Source organism: Myotis lucifugus, unplaced genomic scaffold (assembly GCF_000147115.1).
Source record: "Myotis lucifugus unplaced genomic scaffold, Myoluc2.0 scaffold_191, whole genome shotgun sequence".
Classification (NCBI taxonomy): Eukaryota; Metazoa; Chordata; class Mammalia; order Chiroptera; family Vespertilionidae; genus Myotis; species Myotis lucifugus.
This window is the reverse complement of record NW_005871239.1, coordinates 2,182,749-2,194,567: the sequence shown is the minus strand read 5'-3', so window position 1 is coordinate 2,194,567 and position 11,819 is coordinate 2,182,749. Positions and strand designations below refer to the sequence as shown.

Sequence of the window (11,819 nt, the reverse complement as noted above, 5' to 3'; positions counted from 1 at the left end):
AACATTTAAGAATGTTCCAAATACAACAAATTTTCTGCATTCATAATGGAGGGAATATAGTTGAAGGGCTATTATTTAAAGAGAAAAGCAATATATTTCCTATCTATACTAATAAAAGGGTAATATGCTAATTACACCAGGAGACCTTCCGGATGTCCTTCCAGACAAAGTCATGGTAGCGGGGCTGAGGCAGAGGCGGTTAGGGGTGATCAGGCCAGGAGGTGAGGGCAGTTGGGGGTGATCAGACTGGCGGGGGGGGGGGGCAGTTAGGGGCAAGCAGGCTGGCGGGGGGGGGCAGTTGGGGGAGAACAGGCCGGCGGGGGGGCAGTTGGGGGCGAACAAGCCAGCCGGGGTGGGGAGACAGTTAGGGGTGATCAGGCCAGCAAGGGAGGGCAGTTGGGGGCGATCAGGCCAGCAGGCAGAGTCGTTAGGGGCGATCAGGCAGGCAGGCAGGCAGGTGAGCAGTTAGGAGCCAGCGGTCCTGGATTGCGAGAGGGATGACCCCAATTGGAGAGGGTGCAGGCCAGGCTGAGGGACACCCCCCCCCCCTCCTGTGCACAAATTTTGTGCACCAGGCCACTAATAAATCTATAAGAACTGTTAACATATTAAAAGCATTAGCTTGAATCACAATATTTCTAATTTAACAAGCTGAACATCTAGTTTAATCATTAACCTTCAATTTGTAAGTCAGATATATATAATCAGTTTTACAATCCCAGAATCAGCTAAAAGTAAATGTTTCATTATGTGCAGCTTACCTGGGACATAAGAAAGCTATGTCATCTTACACTGCGCAATATGCAGAATGCAAAAATAAAACTTGCCTATTTTAATGTCCTAATATGTAATATAGTCTCCTTGAAAGATTCATACTCACAGCCAGCATAGAAAAGCACTATGCTGTCGGAAGCCATTACTGTCGCGTTAAATGTCTCTCCTGTTAGTTCCACTGTGAGTTCCAAAGGCAGCTGTCTCTTCCTGTCTCTGTAAACACTTTCTGCCACTTCATCATCTTGCATTCCTAAAACATTTCAAAAGAACGTAATGAATATATAAAAGTGTAATTAAAAATAATTAAACTCTTTTCCCAGGTGAGCATATGAAAATTTGGTACTCTATAAAAAATTTTGAATTTGCACTATTTTATTAGTAAAAGATGCATATTGTTTAGAAAACTTTCTAGTTATCTGGCTTCCTACCCTAAATAACTCTGAGGTGCTTCCTGACTCAGAAACTGTGACGTTTTAGTCAAGTCCAGAAGCACTTATTTAAACTTGTCTGGAAATAATATGAATATGATATTTTGTTTGTAATAAAATATTAATTTATAATAAAAAAGTTCAGTGTTTATTTAGCTTTCACTATATGACAAGCACTGTGATAGACACCAGGGAAAGTAGGAGACAAAAACAGATATATTCCCTGACCACATGGAGAATCTTTCTACAGAAAGGTCAGACAATAACCTCATCACTGAATAAAGACATCATTATAAATTGTGATCAGTTTAAAAAAGGAAAAGGATACAGTGAGAGATTATAGCAGGGAGAGTTCGATTGGGAGATCCAAAGTCTCCCAGGTAGAGAATCAACAAAAGAATGTCTGAAGCAAGAAGAAGAATATAAGCATATGCAAAGGCTCAGAGACATAAAAGAGCTTAGTATATACTAGATACAGAAGGAAGGCAAAACTGACTAAAACAAGATGAGTTGGAGGAATAAATGTATGAGAAAACTCTGGACTGGCAGTGGCTGGATCATAAGAGACCATATGAGCCAAAAATTTTGGCTTTTATTCTAAATGCATCAAGTTATGGTGGATTCTGAATATGTAAAAACCTATCGTTAATTTAGATAGACAGATAGGCTGGGTGACCAACCAACCGCCCATCCATCCGCCCATCCATCCATCCATGTATGTGGTAAAAAACACATTTTAAATCCGTATATATTCTGTTGGAGTTTGTATAAATTGTATAGTAACACTGAAGAGGCATCTAACTTGATTAGAGAGACACTAAAGCTTCCTAGAAGAGTTGACATAGCTGAATAGAGCATGACAATTGCAAGTACAAAACTGACTACATATCTGATGGTATTAAAGATTATTGGGTTTTAGATGTAGTAATAGCAATAATTATGTTAACTTTAAAAGAAATCCTTATATCTCTGAAATACACAGGGAAACATTAATGAATGAAATTATATATTTGGTGTTTGCTACAAAATAAGGGATGGTAGTGATTAGAACAGGATAGCCATGGGTTAATGGTAGTTGGATGGGGCCAGATAATGAATACCAGATTTGTTTTAATATCCTGTCTACTTTATAAGTTCATAATTTCCTGTAATAACACAGTAAAAGAAAGGGAGAAAGTGAGGAAGACAATATAGTTGGAGAACTAAAGTATTATTTTCCATATAACTTCTAATACTCTACAATAAAATACTAGATCTAAATTTCAGTACATCTCAGCAATTTTCAACTGCATGATTCTAGCCAATTCATAACTCTCTGGGCCTCAATGTTCAAATCTGTGAAACATAAGAGTTGCACTACATTAACTTTAAGGTACTTTTATGTTTTTTATCTTTATTATTGAAATTCTTACAGATGTCCCCATTTTATTCCCCATCCATCCCATACGCACACCTGCCCTCAGGCCTTCACCACACTATTTTCTGTGTCCCTGGGTTAAGGTACTTTTAGATACCACATTCTATGACACTAAAAAGTTATGCCCTCAATACTCAAATTGATAAAAAAGCTATTCTCTTATTTCCTACAGGGTGGAACAAAAGGTTTATAGTTGTGTGTATGGAAAATAACATAATAATAAATAATACAAGAATAAACTCTTTCATGTACTCAAAACTGTAAGCCTACTTTTGTCCCACCCTGTATATAATGTTTTTCATTTTCCTGCCATTCCTTTCTTATTTCCTAATCCATCCTTTCTTCTCTATCTTGTTCCAAGACCTCCTATCCCTCTTTTTTGGTCTCTCTCTCTTAATAAGCTACCCTCACTTGTAAATTTCCTCATTCCTCAGCTATACCTTTCACCTATCCATCAATACACACACTCTTTTAAGTCGTACATGTTTAATTATTTTTTTCCATATTGTCCTTTTGTAGAACTCAATCCATTTTATTCTGATTCATCCTGTGCCCATTTCCTCTGAAGGACATTTTTCTACATGGTAACAAACTCTTTCCTAACCCTCATCTATCATTCCTATACAATGGGGAATGAAACAAGATGAGGAAATTATTTATATGGGCGTGATATCACACAATATCATGAGGCAATATGCATTACAAACATAGGAAATTAAGACCAAAAAAAAAATCACAACAAAACAACAAACAAAAGGCAGAGCTATAAAAGAAATACGAGAACTAGGCCAGGGAAAGAAGGCAGGTAGAGAGTTGTAGAAAGGGAAAGCAACACAGAGGGCAAACTAAGGCCAAAGAGTCAGGAAGCAATAGGGGATGTGAAAACATGGAAAGCTTGAAACAGGTGACACCTACTGAGGAAAGAAATCTTATTAAACTGACACTGTGCAATTCTCCTGACTCTGAAGACTAGAATATATGAATCATGATAGGAAAACAGCAGGGAGCAAGAGACCAGAACACAGGTCTATCTATGGAATGATGATGCTATAGAGGAGAACTCTGGCTTCAACAACAAGCAATTCTAACCTCTGCATATCAGAAAAGAACTAGAACATAGCTCAAACTAAGAAACTGGTTACTGGTAACAGTTAAAGCTCAGAGCCCTTATTAAATTTATAATATAAACTTTGATCATAATAATGATGGATCTCATAAAAAATATACAAATTATTTCCTTCCTGGGGTTCATAATAATAGTATTATATAAAACATTCGAGTATTTACTAAATGGGATACAAGAATGAACAAGACATAACCCCTGCCTTAGAGATAGTATAGACTAGTGAAAAAGAGAGAAATTAAATGAGAAATTACCAATAGGATTGATGCCATGAAAAATGGAATGATAATGCTCATATATAAGATTTCAATTCAAAATGATTATTCTAATCCAGGTTCCACCACATGCCATTTATGTGACTTTGGATGGATCATTTAACTCTGCTAAAACAAACGTTCTTCACCCACAAAATGAAGGTGACATCGGCTAACTCAGAGAATAACAATCAAAGTAAAGAATATGAGGGGAGTAGCCTTAGAAACTATAGAATACTTCAAAAATGTAAGCAATACGAGCAATAAAAAACAGAAAGAACATGTTAAATAGAAGTATTAAAATGCTATTGAGGCACAACCACTTCAAAAATACAACTAAAAGACAAAACGGACATCATCCAGAACCATAGGAAGGCTGGCTGAGTGGAAATTCTACAACTAGAAGGAAAGAGAAAAGCACACTGAGACTCAGAGGAGGTGCGGAAGTAAAGTGCAGAGGTACGGAGGCGCACGTGGAAAGGGCTGGCAACTGAGGACACGGTTGTCTTTTTCAATCGGGAGGGAGTCTCAAGCTCCCCACTGCTCTGAACTCCAGTTCCGGGCGAGTCTCTGGGGACCCAGACTCATACAGGAAGAAGTTGGACTGCCTGGCATTGGTCGGAACTCGAGGGCGGCTTTCTTTCAGAGGTGCTTACAGTGATTACTGGGAAACTGACACCCAGGGCCTCTTAGGGTAGGACTGAGGATCAGCTATAGCTGTTTGCTCCGCTCTGTTGATCCCCTGAGGTCCCGCCCCACCCAAGCTGTGCACAGAGGCTCTTGCATATGAAAAGCCCGGCCCTTTGCAATCTGAAAATTACCTAACAAACTGCAGCTGAGTCAGAGAGACCCAGAACTTCCAAAAGAAGGCCCAAGGCCCCACAGCAGCTTGCATTGCTTCACAGCTGGGCCTCATCTGGGCACCTCCAAATCCCAAACAAAGAAGAGGAATCTGCAGATCTCTCCATAGCTCCTGCTGGGTAGCCTCAGGCAGAGGCTAAATTAGCACCTCCTTAGAGATCCAAGAGCCAGTGTACCCAGGGGTCAGAGTGGGACCATCCAGATTACAACTCCTCAGATCTATAAGGGACACACTCAGGGGGCAGACTCAGTGAGCACCAAAGCCCCACTGAAGCAAGTCTTGCCCCAGAAGGGTGTCTCCAGCACAGAAGTTCTTCCACTGCAGACACAGCTGATTCTCACAGCCAATTGGCCTGGAGGTCAATTCCTCCCAGTGATACCTACAACAATCAAGGCTTAACTACAACAAGACTGTGCACAAAGCCCACAAAGGGGTGCACCAAGAGTGTCCACCTCAGGTAATTGCATAGGCTGACCCACTGGGCCCTATAGGACACCTAGCACAGAAAGCCACTCTATCAACATAGGGAAGCATAAAAAAATGCAAAGACAAAGAAACAGGTCACAAATGACAGAAATGGAGGAAAGCAAACTACAGGATATACAGTTCAAAACCACACTTACAAGGTTTTTCAAGAATTTTCTAGAAACCGCCGATAAATTTAGTGAGACCCTCAAGAAATCTAGTGAGACCCTCAAGGTTATGAAAAAGGACCAACTAGAAATTAAGCACACACTGACTGAAATAAAGAATATTATACAGAGTTCCAACAGCAGACTAGAGGATCACAAGAATCAAGTCAAAGATTTGAAATACGAAGAAGCAAAAAACACCCAAACGGAAAAACAAAAACAAAAAAGAATCCAAAAATATGAAGATAGTGTAAGGAGTCTCTGGGACAACTTCAAGCATACCAACATCCGAATTATGGGGGTGCCGGAAGAAGAGAGAGAGCAAGATATTGAAAACCTATTTGAAGAAATCATGACAGAAAACTTCACCTACCTGATGAAAAAAATAGACTTACAAGTCCAGGAAGCGCAGAGAACCCCAAACAAAAGGAATCCAAAAAGGACCACACCAAGACACATCATAATTAAAATGCCAGGAGCAAAAGACAAAGAGAGAATCTTAAAAGCAGCAAGAGAAAAACAGTCAGTTACCTGCAAGGGAGTACCCATACGACTGTCAGCTGATTTCTCAACAGAAACTATGCAGGCCAGAATGGAGTGGCAAGAAATATTTAAAGTGATGACTAGCAAGAACCTATAACCAAGATTACTTTACCCAGCAAAGCTATCATTCAGAATTGAAGGTCAGATAAAGAGCTTCACAGATAAGGAAAAGCTAAAGGAGTTCATCACCACCAAACCAGTCTTAAATGAAATGCTGAAAGGTATCCTTTAAGAAGAGGAAGAAGAAGAAAAAGGTAAAGATACAAATTATGAACAACAAATACACATCTATCAACAAGTGAATCTAAAAATCAAGTGAATAAATAATCTGATAAACAGAATAAACTGGTGAATATAATAGAATCAGGGGCATAGAAAGGGAGTGGACTGACTATTCTCAGGGGGGAAAGGGGTGTGGGGGGTGCAGGAAGAGACTGGACAAAAATCGTACACCTATGGATGAGGACAGTGGGGGGGAGGGGGTAAGGGCAGAGGGTGGGGTGGGAACCGGGTGGAGGGGAGCTATGGGGGGAAAAAAGAGGAACAACTGTAATAATCTGAACAATAAAGATTTAATTAAAAAACAAAAAAAATGCTATTGAAATTTACTCCCTACATTGTTTACAATCAGATTTATTTACAACTATAAATATAATGTTTGTTAGAATTTCACTTCCTAATAGGAATAATAAAAATAAAACACCATGTGTGACTCCTGGGTCATTTTTAAACATGGAATACTCCAGTAGGGTTGAAAGAACTGATGTGGAAGATAAAGGTACAGATGTGGAAAGCTAGAAGCCTAACAAAGAAAGTTATCACACTAAACAGAATACAGTATCCTTATGCCTTTTCACCTAAGCAATTTGATAAAATGACTCAAAATAAATTTCTTCAGGTTTTTTCCTAGTCTTGAATGTGAATACATTCTATGAGAAATTTAATTCATTGAACTTTCCTGATATAATAGATGCTGGGCAGGAATGGGTGAGGTGAGCATCACAAAACATATTACCCATATCTGGACCTTCCATGTCATCGGTTTCATCTTCTTGTCTTTCCTCAATGTATGTGTTATTTTCTACATAGGATATTACTAAATCAACATCATGTAACACCAAAAATTCCACTGGCATCCCCTACAAATAATTTTAAGAAACATAAATAAAATATAATAAAGCATTTTAATATAAAAATATTTTACTTGTTGACACTACAATGAAGTTAGACCTTTGAACTTAGATTTTAAATTAAATAAAACCAAAGGAGGAAATTAACTCCACAGTCACTCTGAAAAGTATCCAAGCATACTTTATATAAAAAGATAGTGTGCACTATAAAAACAGATGGCAAAAAAAATAACTGGAAGTCTCGCTTGCGGGGGAAGGGGGGGAACGGGGGGGTGGTTGAGGAACTAAATGAAAAAGATGAAGGGATTAAGAACTACAAATTGGCAGTTACAAAATAGTCATGGGGATGTAAGGTATAGCATAGGCAATACAGTCAATAATATTGTAATAACTATGTACGGTGCCAAGTCAGCACTTGAAATATGGGGAGGAACACTTTGTAAAGTATATGATTGTCTAACCACTATGCTAAACACCTGAAACTAATATAAAATAATACTGAATGTAACTGTAAGTTATAAATAAAATTTAAAAAGGAAGTCTCGCTTGCTTTTTTACACAATTACATTATACTGAAATCTGAAACATTTCACATGTAACAGTAAATCCTACCTAAATACAAAATGGAAATATATATATATATACAATTTTATTGCAGAAAGAGCCAATCAATATAATCCCACTAAAAAGTTTTAATTGCCTATTTAGCTATAAACATAAAAAATGCTATCTGCTCCCAGGTATTTTAAGAATGCCAAATTCTATTCCAGTTGACATTATGCCATTAAAATTTCTTTGCTAATGCCCAACGGCAACTAGATTACTTTAGTAAACTATACAATAGAATAAAGCTAGAGAAAAAGCTTTAAGTGTGTCTGTTCTTTGATATCACATATCTTCATCTTTTCAATACTACAGTCAAAGCAAGAAATTTTTTACTTCTGCAGAAACATAATGGAGCTAAAAGGAACAGGAATCAAAAATCAATAAAATCAAACTGAATTTATTCCAAATATACATAGAAATTGTTGTGGTAAACTTTTTTTAAATATATTTTTTATTTATTTCAGAGAGAAAGCAGGGGAGGGAGGGAGAGAGAGAGAGAGAGAAACATCAATGATGAGAGAGAATCATTGATCGGCTGCCTCCTCCACACCCCACACTGGGGATCTAGCCCACAACCCAGGCATGTGCCCTGACAGGGAATCAAACCGTGACCTCCTGGTTCATAGGTCGACACTTAACCACTGAGCCATGCCAGCCAGACGTGGTAAACTTTTTTATTAAAGTACTAGAGGCCCGGTGCACAAAAATTTGTGCACTCGGGGGGGAAGGGGGGGGTCCCTCAGCCCGGCCTGTGCCCTCTCGCAGTCTGGGACCCCTCGGGAGATAACGACCTGCTGGCTTAGGCCTGCTCCTGGGTGGCAGAGGGCAGGCCCAATCCCTAGGTGCAGCCCCTGGTCGGGCTCAGAGCAGGGCCGATTGGGGAGTTGGGGCGCCGCCCCGTCATGCACAGAGCAGGGCGGATCGGGAGGTTGCGATGCCACCCTCAGTCAAGCTCAGGGTAGGGCTGATTGGGGGGTTGGGGCACTGCCCCCATCACACTCAAGGCAGGGTCGATGGGGAGGTTGCGGCGCCACCCCCTGTGACGCACAGAGCAGGGCCAATCAGGGGGTTGGGGCACTGCCCCCTGCACAGAGCAGGGCCCATCAGGGGGGTTGGGGCACTGCCCCCTGTCACGCACAGAGCAGGGCCCATCAGGGGGGTTGGGGCTCCGTACCCTGCAGGGCCAATCAGGGGGTTGGGGCGCTGCCCCCTGTCACGCACAGAGCAGGGCCCATCAGGGGGTTGGGGAGCTGCCCCCTGTCATGCACAGAGCAGGGCCCATCAGGGGGTTGAGGAGCTTCCCCCTGTCATGCACAGAGTAGGGCCCATAGGGGAGTTAGGGCACCGCCCCCTGTCACACACAGAGCAGGGCGGATCAGGGGGTTGGGGCACCGCCCTCTATAACCCACAGAGCAGGGCCGATCAGGGGGTTGGGGCGCCGCCACTGTCATACTCAGGGCAGGGCCGATGGGGAGGTTATGGCTCTACCCTGTCACACACAGAGCAGGGCCCGTGGTGGTGGTGGTGGGGGGGGGGGGGTTGGGGCGCTGCACCCTGTCACACACAAAACAAGGCCCGTGGTGGTGGTGGGGGTTGGGGGGGTTGGGACATCGCCCCCTGTCACACACAGAGCCACAGGGCGATCAGGGGGTTTGGGCGCTGCCCCCTGTCATGCTGATCCGGTGCCAGGAGGCTTCGCGGCTCCACTGATCCCAGTGCTGGGAGGCATATTACCCTTTTACTATATAGGATAGAGGCCTGGGGGCTGGCTGGTTTGCCCTGAAGGGTGTCCTGGATCAGGGTGGGGGTCCCCACTGGGGTGCCTGGCCAGCCTGGATGAGGGGATGATGGCTGTTTGCAGCTGGTCACACACCCTTCAGGGTGGGGGTCCCCACTGGGGTGCCTGGACAGTCTGGGTGAGGGGCTGAGGGCTGCTTTCAGGCTCCTAACCACTCCTTTTTTTCTTTTTCTTTTTTTTTTTTTTTTTTTTATTCTGGGCCAGCTTTAGCTCTGGCTCTAGCTCTGAGGCTTCTGCTGCTATAATCGAAACAATGTATAACTCTAGCTCTGAGATCCCGGCTGGCTGAAAGCTTTTTTCTGGGGTTTTGTTTAGCTTCTATATTTGCAACATAGTTTCTTAGAGTTGTAGCTCAGAGGCCGGCAAGTCAGGCGGGGAACGTTGCAGTCTGCAGTCACTGGAGCAAGCAAGCCTCATGTTCACTTCCAGCTGCCTGGCTGCCGGCCGCCATCTTGGCTGACAGTTAATTTGCATAAGGATATGCTGATTAGCCAATGGGAAGGGTAGCGGTCGTACGCTAATTACCATGTTTCTCTTTTATTAGTGTAAACAACATTCACAGAGAAAAAAACACAAATTATAAATGTATAGTTTGAGGATTATTTTGTTGTTGTTAAAAAATCCTCATCCAAGGATATTTTTTCCATTGATTTTTAGAGACTGGAGAAACAGGGGAAAGGGAGGGAAGGAGAGAGGGAGGAAGGGAGAGAAAGAAGGAGGAAGAGAGGGAGGGAAAGAGAAAGCAACATAAATGTGAGAGAGACATATGGATTGGTTGTCTCCCGTGCTCGACCCGACTGGGAATGGGGAGCAAACCTGCAACCCTTCTGGTGGGCGATTTGACAATGTATTTTAAAAGCCTCAAAAATTTCCATTTCCTTTGACACATTTCACTTCTAAAAATTTAGCCAAAAGAATCAGTGTTACTCAAAACAGAATACAAAGGCAGGCATCACAGCACAATAATAAGTAATTAAATATCATTTTAAGTGAAAAGTAAGATATATAGCACGATCCTAATTTTCTTTAAAAATATATAAATACATACAGTGGAACCTTGGTTCTCGAACTTAATTCATTCCAAAGGCTGTTCAAGAAGTGATTTGTTCCAAAACCATATCATTTTTTCCCATTAGAAATAAAATAATTGAATTAACCCATTCTAGACCCCCAAATGATTCCGTTTTAACCTTTTTTTTTAATAAAGTTATTTATTTTTTAATCCTCATCTGAAGTTATTTTTCCATTGATTTTTAGAGGGAGAGGAAGACAGAGAGAAAGAAAAGAGAAATATCGATGTGAGAGAAACACATTGATTGGTTGCCTATTGCATACACCCCGACCAGGGCCCAGGCCGGGGAGGAGCCTGCAACCGAGGTATGTGCCCTTGACCAGAATTGAACAGGGACCCTTAGGTCCACAGGCTGACACTCTATCCACTGAGCCAAACCAGCAAGGGCTAACCTTTCTTATATACAATACACGTCTAATGTACTGTTTACTCTATAAATAAACACTTCTTTTTCTTAATTTATTGAACCACCCCCTACTAGCCTTAAAATAATCACTTTCAGCAGTCCTTACAGGGGTGTCCTTCAGGGCAGCATGCAGCATCTTTGCTCTTCACATATCATTGCCCCTGAAATGCCATCACTAGCTAACTGCTTTCATTTATCCTAATCAACAATAGTTTTTCTACTTCTTCAGTTGCCTGTGATCACTGTTTCTTTCAGATCCTTAGCAACATTAGCACTCTTGATGGCCTCTTTATGTTTTAAAGCTATGGTAAGGTGGATTTTACCAGCAACAAAAGCATTCTCTTTTGTGTGTTGCCTGGGAGATGTTTTTTGTCATCCTAAGGTATCAGCCTGAAAGGGTTGTCAATTCAAAAACCAAAAACCTAAGTTTGGTTCGACAACTGAGACATTTTTTCTGTGAACAACTTGGTCAAGAACTGAACTGTTCGAGATGGGAGATGTTCCAGAAATGAGGTTTGACTGTATATGAATATGGGAAAAAAGACAAACTAACAAATGGAAAAAACACACCAAAATATTAATAGCAAGTATGTTTGAATAGTGGCAATTTACAGAATTTTTCTATAGTAAGCATATATTACTTTAAACAAGTAGGCATTGTAGACCAATCCACAAAATGACTAACCTCCTCTCTTTTGAAGACCACATTAGCTTGCTGAGGAATGTCCACTTCCAAAGAGTCCCTTTTTCAAAATGGAAATAAATGTTTTATGT

At 41.3% G+C, this 11,819-nt stretch overlaps 1 protein-coding gene across 2 annotated transcripts in view; it reads right to left on the bottom strand.

Moving 5' to 3' along the window:
• Nucleotides 1-11,819, bottom strand: part of TXNDC16 (thioredoxin domain containing 16) — an 81,528-nt gene that overhangs the window by 28,536 nt on the left and 41,173 nt on the right. For both annotated transcript variants that reach the window (XM_023760771.1, XM_023760770.1), the window contains 3 exons: nt 11,731-11,788; nt 7,049-7,172; nt 881-1,024 (listed from right to left, as the gene is read on the bottom strand). In XM_023760771.1, the coding sequence (XP_023616539.1) occupies nt 881-1,024; nt 7,049-7,172; nt 11,731-11,788 (326 nt within the window). The remainder of the gene's footprint in view (nt 1-880; nt 1,025-7,048; nt 7,173-11,730; nt 11,789-11,819) is intronic.